The sequence below is a fragment of the Alligator mississippiensis genome, chromosome 10, assembly GCF_030867095.1.
Source record: "Alligator mississippiensis isolate rAllMis1 chromosome 10, rAllMis1, whole genome shotgun sequence".
Classification (NCBI taxonomy): Eukaryota; Metazoa; Chordata; order Crocodylia; family Alligatoridae; genus Alligator; species Alligator mississippiensis.
Genome location: NC_081833.1, coordinates 23,297,587 through 23,314,908, shown reverse-complemented (window position 1 = coordinate 23,314,908; position 17,322 = coordinate 23,297,587). Strand labels below are relative to the sequence as shown.

Sequence of the window (17,322 nt, the reverse complement as noted above, 5' to 3'; positions counted from 1 at the left end):
CCAGATTTCTCAGTGTAATCTTCCCTGATCCTTTCCCTGCCCTCTCCCCTATTCTTGCTGTGCCTCCATACTGTGACATTCTTTATACAGGCAGAGGCTGCATACAGGATTGGGGCATTGTAATCCTGCGCTGTGCCACTGTCGACCAGCCACCCAAAAAAACAAAATACACACAACAACCAAGCAAGGTAGGAAGCAGCCTTGTTGCACTTAAACACATGCTTTAAAGCAGTGGATCTCAACCTGTTTTGTACCAGGACCCATTTGTAAATATCGATGACCAGTCCTGACCCAGTAAATAGTTTAAAGTAAAAAAACAGCCCTCTGGCTTTGCCGATGCATCTCACTCCTGACCCACTGCCCCCAGCCACAAGGCCCCAGTATGTAAGCGGGGGGAGGGTGGGGGGCGGAGCAGGGTTTGGGATGTAGAGGGGGGCCCGAGCAGCCTCTTGCAGGCTGCAACTCCCACGTTTCCTCCTTTAAAGGAGAACCCATGGTTAAAGTTTGTTCACAACCCTTTCATATATTCTTGCAACTCACTTTTGGGTCACGACCCACAGGTCAAGAAACCCTGCTTTAAAGAGGTGGTCAGAAACTAACCACAGCATTTTCAAAAGAAAGCCCAGAAAGTGGTTTTCCTTTATTTGTTTTCAAAATTTCCTGAGAATATTTTGATTTAAAAAAAAAAAGCCCAACTGTTTCTCTAAAACTGTACATATTTACCAACAGTTTATGGATTTTATTTCCAATTTTACAATATTGATTTTGGTCAAAACAGCTACTTTTGGTTGGGGGAAAAAAGTTTTGATGAAAATATTTTAACCAGTTGAAAGTATTGTGCCAGCCAGAGATGTAGCCACCTTGGGAAAGATGGCTGCCAGTCCACAGCACAGGGTTGTGCCCAGCTGTCTAGGCCAGGAAGTGAAAATAATTTATAGCTGCAACTGCAAGGGAAACCTGGGTAACTACCCAAACTGGGATTCAACCAGACATTACCGTTAATATCTGACTCATGTGGAAAAATGCCCTCAGTAACCTGAAAGAGATCAGGAATTCAGTTTAGCATCTCTTTCTAAACCAGCATTGCTCCTTGTAGCAGCATGGTATTCCCCTCACTCCGTCCCATGGGGCCTGTTTCATTCCAAGTAAGAGATGGTGTCTTCTGAAATAAGAACATTTCTCTAGGTTTCAATCCCTTTAAGAGCAATTCCACAAGATCTCACCTGTAAGCCATTGTACTGGTACCATCCAGATGGCTCTGTAGCAGGCTTGCTAACTCCAGAGAGAGAGCACATATGCAGGATAAAAGGGGACTCTATAAAAATTCAGCCAGAGCAATTAACAGAGTACAGGAGTTAAGCAGCACCCTACCGGATAGTTGGCTGGTCTCCACTTAACTGCTTGAATCTTCGATGAAGATGTTCAATTTGTTCTGAAGTGACTAACAAGAGAAAGAGAGACAGCTCATTGGTCACTAACTCTCCAAAAACAGCAAGTGAAGCAAGAGTGGAAACCTCCCAAACAAATGAGACTGCGGCTGTGCTTGCCCCTCCCAAGGAGGCGGCACATAGAGACTTGCTGAAATTCTGCACCCACAATGAAAGGGGGGGCTGAGGAAAGGTCCTGGATTTTGTTTCCTCTGCTCATCCAACCCTGCCAAGCTGCTAACTATTCACAGGATCTTATTGTTTGGAAAGTTTCTTCTTATTTTGCGCCTTCAGAGAAAGTTCCCACAAGGGAGAAACTCTTTCACACACATTGGACTGATCTGATCCCCGTACGATACGAGTCACGATTGTGGGATTGGGGATCGGACCCCAAACACGCCCTATTGTGGATGCAGAGGGAGCCTGTGATCATGATCCCTCTGTACCAGCAAGCAGCAATGGCTCAGTGTACTGGTCAGCTGTTTGGGGAGCACTCTGCTCTGCTCTCAATTTAAGGTACAATGGGAACCAGCCACAAAGTTATTACACTTTGTTAGTGCAATGGGTTAATCGCTTCTTAAGTATAAGATCTGCCAGGAGCCTCCAACCTAGGTCAGTAAGTCTTTCCAGGAAGAAGGCAGGTATTGTAACGTGTAGCTTTTATCATGCCTGTTTGCCAGCAGGTGCCATCTCTCTCCTCTACTACTAAGAAAGCTTTTGTCTCAAGCAGATTTCCCACTCTTCTCTGGTACCTTCTGCCCAGGACATACCCAGTGTACTGCCCACATAAGCACAGGCCTTACATGCCAATGACTTCTGTTTGCTCTGTAGCTCCTTCCAGACAGGGCATGACATACAATGCTGTCCTTGGTAGCCCACAACAGATGTATTACATACTGCAAATTGGAGTTATACACTAAATCCACAATCTCTGGCAGAACCCACGCACTGTACAAAGACAGATCCCCAAATGCCACACTCCAACAGCACAGGATATTGGCTAGAGCACAGGATTGATTGCAGGAGACTTCCAGCTTTTGCTGCTGCACTGCCCCTGCTCCCTTGATAATCTTGGGTGTGGCCATTTTAAACTATCTTCACTTCTGTTTTCCCATCCATAAATTAGGTAATTATCATTATCTGTTTATCTGCAAAGGGGCTGAGAGGACTGACTACTAAGTGCTTGGAAACTATTTTTAGTGAGTGAAGTATTATATGAGCTAACTAGTCTTTTATAGGAAAAATGACCAGAGACAATGCTGGGTATTTCACATTGCCTACAGCTGCATTACAAACCCTATGTGAAGAATTATTTGTTAAGAGCTGTTGACAGTAAGAGACTTTTCCTTGAGGAACTGACATTTTAAAGGACCTGATCCTGCAATATAAGCCACTCAAACTCTTAATGCCTTGGTGGCCTATTAGCAAAAGCTGGTGTTAGTCACTGACAGTATAGATAGGCAAGAGAGTTCATATACAAAGCACTGGAGTGACAATCTAGTCCCTAATTGGTAGGACTGTCTCCTGTTATCTCTCTCCTTCCCAGTCATCTCTCCAATTTGGAGGATCACCATTAAGAGCAACACAAAATAATTCTTGTCAATTGTGGTTGACTTGAAATAACATTAAAAAGACAGTCATACTGATTGCTGCAAAATCACCAGGGAACTCTATGAGACTGAAGGCAATATATTTATTTGAGAGAGATAAAAGGAACATGCTGTTTACAGTAGATATAATTACCCTGAGAAGTCACCACTCCATGAAATACACACTATGTAGGAAGTGCTGGATCCAAGATTTTCAAGTAACTATAGCAATTGGGGTACCCTGCTGGCACACTTTAAATGATCTTGGTTTTCAGAAAGTGCTTACCCTGTCTTTGAGAACTCAGCACCCTTGAAAATGGCACCCCAAAATTAAGGGAGATTATAAAGAGGATAGAGATTGACTATTCTCTGCGCCCATAAGGGTCCAGACTAGGGGCAATGGCCTCAAACTGCAGCAAAAGAAATTTTAAATTGGAGATTAGGAAGAACTTTCTCACTATGAGGGTAGCTAAGCACTGGAACAGGCCACCCAGAGCAGCAGTGGAACCTCCATCCTTCGACATTTCTAAGAGTAGGTTACACAAGTGATTTGGATGGTTTAAGTCAGGGATGATACTGCCTTGAGCAGAGGGCTGAACTAGATGACCACATGAGGTCCCTTCCAGCCCTATGGTCCTATGAGGCACTGTAGATAACTGTTTGTTTTTTTTTAAATCTTGGCTTCAATGTACATTTACAATCATATGGTCACTAGTCATGCCAGCTAGGATAAAATCAAGAAACTTGTGAGGGTGCTGGCTCAAGTCACACAATGATCAACGACCAGCATCAGGAAAACTGTTCCCTACCGTGGCATATTAAGGCCCATTCGGAAGCATCTGCCATTGGTCAATGCAGGACACTGAACTAAGTTAAACCACAACTCAAATCTTATGTGGCAAATCTTAAATCTCCCCACAGGAAAACTCAGCTCCCTAGGAAGCCTGTGTTTAGAGTACAGTAACTCAACCAGGGGAGCTAACACTTTCCGGTACATATTGTGACTGCACTGACTGAACATAGGAGCCGTGTGGGAGCTGCTCCTTCCAGAAGGAGACCAGCTCTGAAGTTTTCCAGTTGTTTAGTCTTCAGTTGCAATAAAGACCTCACCTTACTCAGAACCCAGGAAACAAACTCCACCCTAATGCATTGCACTCCTGCAGCTCAGTGAGCATCACAAAGCCCTGTTTAAGCCCCTGGCTCATCTATGAAGCAGGAATGATCCCTGCCTCAGAGATGGGAAAGAAGCAGATAGCTTGGCAAGTTGCCAGCCATTGCACCATAAGGCTGGCATCATTGGGGACAGAATGCAGATCCCTGAATCGGAGGCCTTGTCCATCACCAAGCTAAATGCCTCTCTCATTTTAAGAGGAACTAACCCTCTTTTAATGTATAATAAATTGTAGCAAGAACAAAGGGCAGATTGATCACCTCCTTAATCTCTTGGTAGAAGTTACTTCCTTCTCACCAATACCTTATTCAGAAATTGTTGTTCACAGCAATAATACTCAAGTTAGTCGCTGGCGGGTACTTCTCAGCCTAGTACCAATATTGACAATTGCAATTATATGGAGCAAGGAGGGCTGCCTTCAGCTTTGTTTGTTCAAACTACTAGTTCTTGTCCAGGTGCCAGTTAGGATTTGCATTCTTTACCACTTATGCACAGAGATTGAAGATACAGCATGCAGCAGATTGCATCACATTCGCTATGATGTAAAAAAACTTTAACTAATGGTAGTCTTTTATGGCAGGGCAGGTAAGGACTGGAGCCCATTAAATACATCCCTGGCAGATCTGGAATATTAACTATAGCTGTAAAAAGACAACAGGTATGTATTAATATTTTTCTTCTTTTTATTTTGCCTAAGAAGCTATCTTTACTCTTTTAGTTTTGTTTTATGGCCTTGAAATGGAACTGTATTGATCTATTAGCCTGAGTGTTTCACAGGGCTCAATAAATGGACTGGAAAGTTATCTGCATTTTTTGTGTTAGCTTCCATTTCTCTCTATGCCCACTGCTGAACCAGGTTGTAACGTCAAGCAATTTCCTCTGTGAAATGCAAGAGAGATCTTTGGGCTAGCTATGCTCAGTGAGGGATGAGACTACTTTACTCCCCTTACAGCTGTGGAAGGATGCTATGATTACATCTTTGTGACTGATTGCACCTAGAACAAATCCACACCATCCCCATGGGTGACCAAAACATAACATAGCACATAGGATTATGGTCACTGATGAAAAGGCTGATCTGAAGAAAAGTTAGCCACTAGCTCAATTAGGTTGTAACAATGCAAGAGATCTCATCATTAGGAGATGAATAATAAGCAGGCTTGAGCAAGGATCCATCTTGAAGTCCACTTCAGGGACAGCTCAGCTTCTTCTTTCAGGGGCTACCACGTGGGTGGGTACAGAAAGCCAATCCAGGTTTTTCAGCTTGGAGGGGGTCTACCATGAGCTTGTAACCAGGTGGGCACAACCATCCACTCCACACTCTCCTATTGCCCAACGCTCTGAGTGACTCTGTTCCTGGTGGATGCACAAATCCAGCCTGAATCCTTCTTTTCCCATTCCAAATGCATCAAGCTTTCTTCTTCTTTTTAATTTTTGCTCATGTGCACAATGGTGGTGTAAGGCTCAAGCAACTAAAATGGTTCATTTTCACCAGGAACAGTTGCATGTTAATACCAGTTTGGAATGGATTCTGGCAACATCCCTGTATTTGAGTGGTTAAATCTAACATGATGGGGAGAGAACATATTTTCTAAGCAGAGCTCCTACACATCCAAATACCCAATATCTGAAAATGTCAACATCTCATCACATCAATTGATTCTCTTCTCATGGATTCCCAGTTAGCCAAGCAGATTTTCTGGGGTAGCTCAAGCTTTCTAGATGATTAGGATCCTGCTGCATCTTTTTCCAGCCGCTCAACATGAGTCATTTCAAAGCCCTGAAGTGCTCTAGGATCTGGCAGCCAGTTCATCCCCACAGCATTTTTAATCTCTCTCTGGGTTTAAGCTATGCTTTACTTTTTCTTTACTTTTTTTTAAAACATAAACACTTTTTCTATGATTTGCTTTCCAATTTTGGCTATCAACAACTGACCTTTCACATTTTCATTGGATGACATCACTGTTACCATGGCAACACAGGGGTCAGAAAATCTTAAGCATCTGGAACTTTGCTAAAAACCAAAGCCTAGGATACCTTGGGGAAAAGTCACAGAAAATGGAAAAAGGAAAGTCCCACCTAGCAGTGAAATGGTCCCTCTTCTTCTTCCACACACTGCAGTGATCGAGAGGTTCCCACAGCACTGCAAGGTGCAGAGTAGCAATAAGCATGGAGGACTTAGAAACAGGACTCCTTGCCTCTTTTCCCAGCTCTGTGGCTGAACTGGGAGAAGTCATTTCACATCCCTAAAACTTGCATTTCACACGTGTAAAATGGAAGTAACCATCCACTTCCCCGAGGGCTGTAGGGAAGGTAACTCTTTGGGAACCACAGATAGAAGACAGTAGGTGAGTGAAGATTATCTCTGCTATTAGAGACCACTAAGAGTCATTAGGCACCCTCAAGTACAGACTTGTCGGATGTTTGGGCTACCCTATAGCGTGTGACAAGAGCTCTCTTTCACAACAGTATCTGCTCTCCTGTGCATTCTAGGTGATTCATCTACCCCATGGTACCACGATAAAAGTTGTCTTCCTAACATACAAAGTTAGCAACACTGCACTGAGGCTCTCTCTGCCACTGATGGTGGCTTCCCAAATTGAGACATGATCTTTGAAGGGCATTACTTTCCGGGTCATTTTCTGGGAGAAAGTTGCACCTGCAGAGGAGAGAACTTCCTGGACTCCTTGCTGACATAAACAGACACAAGTGCATTGTGGATGAAACATAATAGTGCTATGTCTATTTGCCCTATCATTTGAATTAAAGTAGCATGTAGGAGTGATAAGCAAGGGCCCTTGTACCAGGTGCTGCATAAACACATCTCTGCCCCAGAGAGGCTGCCTTCTAAGTGAAGAGTTGTAGGAAGCCAGCTCCAAGCTGAGTTCTTTGAAATCAGGATTGTAGCTGGGATGGGAACAAGCCCCAGTGCATTTGATTTCTAATTTATCTTTTACAGCCTTCCTCTTCTCCAGCCTGCCTGGCAACATACACATGCAAACCACCCCCAAAACAAGTACAAATTATCCAGGGTTTGGCACTCAAGCATGGTGTAGATTATTATCATGTCACCTATACTCACTAGTCATTGCGAGAGTGCGGGGGCACTCCTCACTGACACCCACACACCTCCATTAGCCAACTGAGGGTTTTCAGGCATCACCAAGGGCCCAATATGAAAGGTTTCTATAGGTGTAGCTGGAACCTGCTTTGGCCTGGAGCTTCTGTAGCTCTGGAGGTGAAATGAGACCATAGCTGGGCAGTCAGAGCCTAGATGGAGTTTATAAGGTTTGAAACCCAAGTAAACAGAATTTACTCTGGTCTTAATGATATAGTGAATGTGGAACTGCACCAAGTCACTTCTGTGCAAGGTGAGGAGTGTGAGACAGGGAAGAACACATTTCAATACATCCCTGTCCTTCGGATTTGGGGACAGGAATTATTCGTTGGCTGATGTTTGTGTGCTTCTGCCTCTGCAGTAATGATAGTTCACAGTGAAGGAGAACAATTATGCCAAAGGCCCTTGCTTGCACTGCAGTCTGATCTCACAGCTTTGCTGCATTATAGAGGGTCAGTCTGCATGTTCTACTCTGCAAGTGGCAGCTATATACATCTCCATCAAAACTAGTGCCAAGGCTATGATGGATTTGGTTTCCCTGCCATCAAAAACACTGCAGAGGCCATTTGGGCTTGTTGGTCCAAAGCCCCTTCAGTGGCTAAATTTGACTCCTTGTTTAAAGGCCAAAACAAAGCCAGATTTATTTATACAATTTAAATGCTGCCCTTCCCAACAAAAGCTTGGGGCAGTATTCTATTAAGAGATCAGAACTTAGAAGGGCAGGTAGCAAAAGAAACCCCAAAATAACAAAATAAAACACAATAAAGCTGAGATCCACTAAACTACATCTTGGCCTAGCTTTGGTTGCTAACTGCCTGCCCAAATAGAAGGGTCTTGCAGTGCTTCTGAAAGACATCCAGGCTCAAGCTCTGGGAGGTCTCGAGAGAGAGGGCATTCCAGAGGTGAGGAGCGACTGGTGAGAGCAACTCCCACACATTTTTACCAAATGGACTTGTGTACTGATGGCCCTTGTTCCACCAGTTGCTCTCACCTGACTTAGGGATTGTACTGGGGCATAAGGCAGAAGACAGTTTCATATATTTCATAGACATTCGGGCTGGAAGGTACCCCGAGGGATCATGGAGTCCAGCCCCTGCCCAGGGGCAGGAAGTCAGCAGGGATCATAGGATCCCAGCAAGATAAACATCCAAAAGCATCTTGAAGGTGTTCAAAGTGAGTGCTTGAACCACCTCTGGTTCCTTAGGTCAGTAGGGCCCAGGCTGTTTAGGACCTTATAGGTCAAAACCAGCAGCTTCAAACTGAAATAACTGCACTTAGTATTGAAACAGCTTACACTAGATAACCCTCCATAACCTTTATAATACAAGGGTCTTTGCAGCAGAGACCTTTCTGTCTTCTTTTAGAATAAGGTGCAGGTTGAAAGAGAAATGTGTGACAATAATGGAGAAGGGTATCCACTGGTCATTCAGGATGGTGACTTCATAGCTTGGTGCTTATATGCCACAATGATGGATGCTTTGTCATACCACAGAGAGAAACTGTGGCCTTGCAATAAGACATCTGATACTATGGGGTTAAGTCAATTTGGGGGCTTGAGTTCTAATGCAGATGAATAAAGCAGTTCCCCAGTCCCTTCCCCTCCCTAGTACCATCTCTCCAAAGCCTTTTGTCTACTTGGATAGACAGAGTGGAGAAAGGGGAGCTGAGCTAAGCTTCAATTTTGCATTATTCATATGAGGGAGAAGTCATATATGGGAAGGAGAGAGATAAAGCTCAGGGCAGCTTTGGTTTTGCTTAAGTGAATACTAGAGCTGATGGAAGATACTGATGACTGACAGTCTATCTCCGAAACATCACCAGGGCAAACACTGGGCTGTTGGGACAGATAGATAGCTTGGTGATATGAGCACCTTTGTCTGGGAACAGAGTTAAAATGATCAACTCATTTCACAAAGGCCAGACAGCTGGTAATGAACAGTCACTTACTGTGTCTACCCACCTGGGCAGAGGAATCATGAAACTTCTCAGGTGGTAGTTGGATATTTTGTCTCATGAGTCTTGGCCTGTCTGAGCTATGGTTTCAGTCACACAGCTCTGAGTCTTCCTTAAATCATCAGATGTCTCCTCCAGCCAATGGCAGGGTATAACCCTACCTGAAATCTTTTCTTCATGGAAAGGAAATAGAGATGCCAGGCACATTAGCTAATTGCCTACTCTCCTAATTGGGAAGCAGGCACAATGACTAGGTTTTTGCTTTTAATGAGAGTGTTTGTACATAATTACAGCTTATATTTGTCATTTAAGAGCTTGAGTTCTGTCCTGCTAATTCCTGTGACACAGCTCCTTATGATTTTATTAAGATAAGAATATGGACCCAAAGGCAAGTTTTCCACTTTTGCTCAGATGTGTAATTAATGAGTGCTTCTTCTTTGGTCCAGATCTCTGCTTTGTGGGAGGGAAGGATTAGGTAAGCCTGCCATATTCCAGGGACACTATCAGCACCACACACAAGTTCACTGAAGTCAGCAATTTGCCAAGTCATCAAGTTCTACCCCCAATCACAGCAGGATGGTTTCCTAGAGTATTTTTTACTAGGGCCCAACATAGCCCAGTTGCAGATGGCTCCAGTGACATGGCAAGTCTCCTTTAGAGACTCCCTGACAGACATGGGCACAAGGAAATGCTCGCAGGTCTGCATCTTCAAATGGCCTTTAAATTGACACCCCAAGAATCACTTTGGCATTCAGACTCCTCCAGTACTTCCTGACAGTTGTCACATCCACCTTTATGTTGCCATTTATTTAATCTTTTCTCCCCTCTATCCTTCCAGCCACTCTATGTAGGGAAATCCTGCAGTCATTTCTTTCTAATGAAGGGTTAATTCAGCATGGGACCCATCTGAGAATGGAGTGTGCTGTCAGTTCAGACTAGAGCATCAGCCCTCCACGGGCCCTGGAATTGAAACATTTCATATGTCATATGCTGACCTGAGCCTCTGACCAACTTCTGTCTGAGGGTAAGGAGTGAAGGGCTAGTACCTCCATATCTTCTCTCTGCTTTGCCCTGCAGTTATCTGTTTGCAAGTGAAATATTTATATTAAGAACCCATTGAATTTGGGAGCCTTCAAGGCTTTACCCATTTCTCCATGCGTTTCCTACCTTCCATGACCCTGAATCACTGAGAAGAGATTAAACAAACATGAGGCTCTGCATGGACATGCTGCTTCTGTAGCAGAAAGCCCCCTTTTCCTCTTGCCTGCATTTATTCTCCCCTCTTTGGATATGTTTTTCCTCTTCTACCTTTTCTTCCTTCCTCTTTCTTTCACTTTAAGATAAGGAATTGTGTTTTAAAATTTGTGTGCGCGCATTTTGTATCTCCCAGTGTATTTTGGTATTTTTATCTATTTGTGTGCCATGGCATTACTTTTGTAGCTTATATTTTATACTCCTCACCTTTCAACTAAATATGTTTCATTTCAGAAGTAAGTTATACATTGTAACAATGTTAACAAGGGCAGGAATCAAACTGCCACTTCCCTGTATCAGGCGGGCCCCTGAAAGAGCCAGTGAATCAGTGATTGAATGTGTAACATGGTAGCAGGCAGCAATTAACACCTAGGAAAACCGCAGATCAACCAAGGGAAGAAATCAATAGAAGACAATATAGCAACTGGGAATTCTCTAAACTTCACTGTTCAAGGGCTAGAAGCCCTGGTCTGAGTTAATTAATGCTGGGGACCAACTTTTGGGCTGAATATCTCCAGATCGACTGCTCCCAGAGCCCTATTCAAAATTCATCAACCGACTCCCAAACCTGCACGTACTTGCAGACAACCCCTGGGGCTGACACATGCCATCCAGTAGCCACCGAGGGAGAAGTCCCACGAGGGTCAACGACCCCTGGATTGGGCAAACCTGAAAACTGGGGAGTCACCAAAGTCTGCCAAGGACAGATAAAAAGTAGTGAAAAGTGACCCTCAGCGGCGCCCTCTTAATCTCCAACTTGACCAGCACCCGACCTGTCCAGCCAGAAGGACCAGCCGGCGACCCCATTCTGGAGGATAACACCATGCTGGAAGAAGCCTTGACTGGCCATCGATGGCAGACTCCAGCACCTGTGGGATAGGTATACCTGACTCTTGTAGCGTGCGTGCGTGCGTGGACCAGCCCCAAGGTTTATGATTTAACTTCATTACGGTGCTTCAATCTGCCTAATAAACCAGAATTTTAAGGATCCTGAGTTGGACATTTGTAGCCAACACTTTAAGGCCTGGCTATATTGACTGCCAATAAATCCAGGTGTTTGACAGCATGCTATGTGGCTGAGGATAGCTGGGGTCCATTTCCATTAGACTTAGTGCTGCTCCAAACATCATCCTGAAGAATGGGGTTAGAGGAAAGTCACTCAAGATAAAAGGAAAGAGCCCCCTCAATCAACGTCTGGAATTCAGCATTCTGCTTGCACAGTGACCCTAATATTTGCTTCTTTTGCAATCCATGGGAGCTTTGGCATCTAAATGGGAGCATAAGGTGGCCCTTGGAGAATTTGGGTGAAGTGAACTCAGTGAGACAGTGAAATGAGCTCCCAATGATCTGCCAGACTGGCCTGAAACTAATGTTTTAGGGTTCTTATTTGTAGCAATTTCAGGAGACATCACATGGCATACTCAAGGACACCAAGAAGTGCCGACTAACCATTATAAAACCTCCATCATGCAATATTAGTCCCGTGTCTCCAGCATTAAGTACAGTTTAATGTTCTGCCCAGAGCATTATCAAAGAAGGATTAAATTCAGAGACTTCTCCCTCCCCATTAATTTGCTTTGACCTTCTTCGGTTTTCATTTTAACATGAAATATGTTCTTGTCCCTTCTCAATTGGGTGGAACTGAGATGCGAATTAGACCCATGCTCCGACAGTGAGAAAAACCAGAGGCTCCAGCCTCTTTGGCTCAAATGTTAATCTAATAGAAAAAGAAGGGGAGTCATCTCCGAGGGTAATCTACCTACCTGTCTGCAAGCAGAGATGTTTCAAATGCTTCCAAATTAGCTCATCATTATAACCCAGTACTATATTAGAATACTTAAAGTCAACCATAATAAGCATGTTTAGACTCACAGTAGAATGGGCTCAGTATTCCCAATATAGCTTCTCACTGGAATGTGGCTGGGAACTTTTGTCCTCAGAGGCAAGCCAAAGCCACTTACTATAACTGACAGCAGGCTTTGATAACAGCATGAGATCCACTGTGCACACGTCAGCCCTCACATGATCATGGAGGGCAAGAGCACCTTGACCCAGCCTGGCATTAGGTTCTTAACACAAAGATTGGCACTTGCCATCATTATTTGTTTTATGGTAGCCTGTGGAGGCTGGAACTGAGATCACATCTCCATAGTGCGTGGCTGCTGTACAGGCACACAGGATGAGAAGTTCCCTGCTCTGCTTTACAGAGACAAGACGAACAGAAGCAAAGAGATGAGATGCAACTTGCCCAAGGCCACAAGTCAATTTGCAAGTTGGACTAGTACTGTGTGTCCCAAAGTGCTAGTCCAGTGTCCTACCCACCGGGATGCACTGCCTCTCTCTTTTCTCTATATACGTCCCTGCCTTGCTGCAATCTGCAGCAAGAGGTTGCAAGCTGAAGTTCCTTGGGGTAGGTAGTATCTTCATGCATTCCTGTGAAGCACCTAGCACCCTTCTGCATACTCAAAACAATAAAGAAATCAGCACACAGAGATAACCCTAGCCTGGTGCAGTCTCTCCACACTCCTCCCTTCTTTTAGCACAGGCCTTGCCTCTATCTGTGCACACAGCCAGACCAAGAGCCCTCCTTTCTGAAGGTCCTTCCACCTGTAAGATCTGCTCTGTCTCTCTCAGCCTTTTCTAATATCTTCCTCATTTAAAATCTCAGGTGGCAAGAACAAGCTCTGCTTCATGTCATTTTTCCCCTCTGGTTCCATCATGTATTATTCAACTCCACAATCACATTAACTTTGCAAAACAGCCTGGGACTCCAATTTGTATGAAAAAACACTTGGCAAAATTAAATAGTATGAATAAACTGTGAGTTGATTTAATCATTGGATCCAAATAAATACTCATTGTAAATAAAACAAATTAGAAGAGGGGGAAATGATTTCGATGACAAACTCATTCCCTGCTGGTGACACTCTGAAGTACTGTTTGTGGCAGCATTTGTACTCCCCAATACAATATCTGAACACTATACTCAAATGCACTTTCATAATCTTGATATTGTGTAGGTTTCTACTTGTGTAACAAACTCATCCGAGGTGCTTGTAGGGGTATGTGTGTATATGCATGTGTGTGGTCAGACACTTAATCTTTTTTCATTTTGTGATAGATTCCTGAAGGCTGGGTGGATATCACTGCAAGCGTGTTCTGACTTGTCAAAGCACGTAATATTGGAAAACTAATGGCTGATTAATGGATCCAACAAATCATCTTAATGTTTCAAATGGCAAGTGACTGATTTCTGAACATTAGCCAGTTCTTCTGCAACATCCATATGAAAGTGAGGCTGTACTAATTCTATGACCTGACTGACTCATCTGGCGCATGAGTTGAAGGGAGAAGTGGGGGGAATGTTTCAGAAGTAAATGAATATGCTCCCCAGCTCTCTTTAACAGAATGAAAAGCAGTCTGAATCAGACCTATATATACAGAAGCCAACCTGCTGTTTGCAATCAGGTTTTTTTTGTAAGACCTGCCTACATGTGCTCAACACTTGCTGGTGCCTTTAGGATACAAGTGTATAACAAAGGGAGTGAAGCAGGTTTCATCCCCAGAGAGAAAATTACGATTAACAACAGAACATCAACTCGCTGGTTGTTTTTTTAAATGCTCTTGTGCTGGCACTGGAACGTCCCTGTGGGACCTCCACTGCAACAGCTCAAACATGAAATCTCTCTCTCAGGGGAAACTCATCAGCTGAGGCTTGTGGGATGGGAACCAGGGAGCAATGCCAGGTAAACATTTTTTGGGGGGGGGGAAGGGAGGCAATTCAGAGACACCCCATTTTACATGGCAAGTTTTACTTTAGATTCCTTTAATTGTTTTCAACATGCTCAACTCACTTGAATACGGTTTGTATAAGCTGAAACCCGGTTTGTGTGTTGAAACTGCATGCAATTTATGGTTTCAACATGAAGCCAAGTGACAAGCAGCAGTTTCTCTCAATCCCAGAAGTCAGCTGATATAACTGTCACCTGGCTTCCCACAGAAATTATGCCAGGCTGTATCTTGCATGAGGTCCTATAAATCTAAACTCTAAGCTAACAGAGCTTCAGACAGGTTAGTAAGAAATCCTTGAAGCAGAAGAACATTACACAGTTTGGGGGGGTCAGGGGAGGGGGAGCATACCACAGAGCCCCAGTCCCAAGCACTTCCCCTCTGTGCTGGGGAAGTTCATTTCCTGGACATGCTCCATCTGGTAAAACAACAGCTTAGAAGTGCACAGGGTAAAACCAGTCTATGGTTTCAGTAGAATAATGCCAATGCAACTAGGGAAGAAAAAAAAAAGACATGCTTAATACTGTTAAAAGGCTTTGGTGATGAAAAGTTCCTCATACTTTTTGCTCAGAGTGTTTAGTTTTAACAGCTGTTTTTCAGGCTGTTCAGGATATTTAATCCAGGAGGATGACTATGACATTATGTCAACCCTTGTATCATCGGGGATAGAGAAAACAAGAGGCCATGTCAGATTATGTACCCTGAATACATTCGTTCTTTAGTTATAAACAAAAGAATATTAACTCAAGCGACTTCCATGGCATTGTGGCTCTTCAGACCAGTGGCGAATATAATCTTTTAGGAGTAAAATTAATTTATCATCCAACCTGGTCCCTTGTATGCATTTGATTATTTCCTAGTTACATGTTAGAACATGCAGGTTACATGCTTGTTTGCCACCTGTTCTAATTAAGAGCATTTCTATAAAAGATATAAAATATTTAATTCCAATAAGGTTTATGCTGTGAATGAGGCAAAAATCTTGCCTTTAAAAGTTCAGAATTGCACATAAAACCCAAAAGAATCCAAATCTTAAAAAACTCTATTATCTTAGCCTATGCCCAAAAATACATGTTTGTGTGCATCTATGCACTACACACACATACACATTTTCTTTTCATAAAGACCCCAGAACTCAGTGTTCTGGTATTCAGGATCTGAAACATAGGTGCAGATGCATATATTTTACAACTTGTATTTTTATAGCAAGGTTCAAAATGAAACTCCAGGTTCAAACACTCTCCAGCTTTGGAAGAAGAGGCTGAACTAGAGAAAGGATTATGAACTTCTTGCATTGAGGTTGTCTAGATCTTAGGTTTAGGATCAGGTTTTGGCAAGCATGTGGTATACATTTAAAATCACTCCCAATTGTAAGATATAAATGGAAACCTCTGATTGATCCATAACTGCAGTAGCCTAAACTGAAAAATATGCTCATGTAAAATGTACACAAATTCAAGTGGATCATGCATTTACACTTCATACATTGAGCCAACTTAGTAAACTTCAACATCTCTTACAACCAGTTGTAGCTTAAAAACTCATACTTATTAGGGATGCTGGTAGATTACAAGGGTAAGAAATCAGTTATGGTACAGGGGATGTCTTTGCATTGTACAGACTCCTAGATCTGCAGTGCAAGATAACTTATATTCCTTTTACTGTAAGTATTTGGTGTTATCTCCAATAAACAAAGGGGGATGCTGAGGCAAAAGATGGTTTTATGATTGTCTCAAGGTCACCCATCTGTTATACAAAACTACAGGTTTGCATATTCAGTTTCTCAGTTCTCAGGACTCCTTGCAAATCCATGCATCATAGTCAGCTACTAGCAAGGCTCTCAGAACTCCAGTCAGTCTCATCCAAGGGCTGAATTGTCAGTGAAAACTGAGCAGACTATATTTTAAGTTAACTTTCACAACCTTCCTTCCCAACCAAGTACTGTCATCTAGTTGTCATCACTTGCTTAGGTTTTGCAAGCTGCTATAAACTGCAACAAGATAAAGCAACCCTCAAGCCCAAAATCATTTTTGCAATTAAGCCACATTTATCACAAGCTCTGTGCTCAGTGCAATGTTTGCAGAAACAGTAGTCGGAGATGCATTAAAAAAAAGAAAGATAGCCTGTCAGATCTTCCATAAACCATTTGCAATTATTAAAAATAAGACAGTGGCAACAAAGGAACTAAGCATGAAATAATACTCACAGCCAGTCTTCTCAGCAAGTTCTTGAATCTCCTCTGACATGGAGTGAGAGGAACCCATCCCCTTAGTATAAAGCACTGAACTGAAACAGCTTGGGAAATTTCCCTGAAGCCCAAACTAGGGGCCAGGGTTGTGACGGATGTTGCAGGTAGTCAGGATGCTGCAGGTAGCGACTGTCAGAGGGAATGAGGAAAGTTGTTTTACCAAGACCAATACTGAACATAGAGAGGGAGGAAGCAAGATAGCAGACCTGCTTAAGGGAGTGTTTTAAGAAGCCGACTCAGCAGTGCCAGGGGGACTGCTGTACAGTTCATCAGTTTGAATCTTGAGGAAGCAAGAGCCACTAATTATAATACTGTGCTAGAGAGGAGGAGGGAGAGCCATGTAGGCTTCCTCAGGGTCCAAGAACCCGCCGTGTCTTCAGATCCACTGGATTTAGGACAGCAGTGATCTTCTGTTCCCATTAATACACAATGTTGCTTGAGAATATAGAACAGCCATGTGTCTTATTCTTCCCTCACACTTCCAGCCACAGCAAAAGTAACAAGGAAAGAACATGCTCTGCATTTGTCCCTTTCAGTAAGGTAGGAGATACAGGAATCTCCTTAGAAAACATGCCATGAAGAATGGCAATATCGCCAAGATTTGCATATAATCAATACCAATGTCAGGGTACTTTACAGTGACAGATGGAGTTAAGCTAACTCTGAATCTTAACAATGGTAGCAAACAAGGAGAGGAGCAGAAGACATCTAACTCCACACTCAGAGATCTTGTTTTAAGCTGCCTGCAGACTCAAGAAGTTAACTTTACGTTG

The 17,322-nt window shown here is 43.2% G+C and overlaps 1 protein-coding gene across 3 annotated transcripts in view; it reads right to left on the bottom strand.

The window, feature by feature from the left end:
* The window catches only part of TESC (tescalcin), a 33,217-nt gene extending 16,385 nt beyond the window's left edge, over positions 1-16,832 (bottom strand). For 2 of the 3 annotated variants that reach the window (XM_006266406.4, XM_019493765.2), the window contains exons 1-2: positions 16,508-16,832; positions 1,372-1,441 (exon numbers count right to left, since the gene is read on the bottom strand). In XM_006266406.4, coding sequence (XP_006266468.1) covers positions 1,372-1,441; positions 16,508-16,565 — 128 coding nt within the window. In that variant the 5' untranslated portion in view covers positions 16,566-16,832. The remainder of the gene's footprint in view (positions 1-1,371; positions 1,442-16,507) is intronic. The other variant, XM_059713561.1, reaches the window with a different exon arrangement.
* Positions 16,833-17,322: the final 490 nt, after the last annotated feature.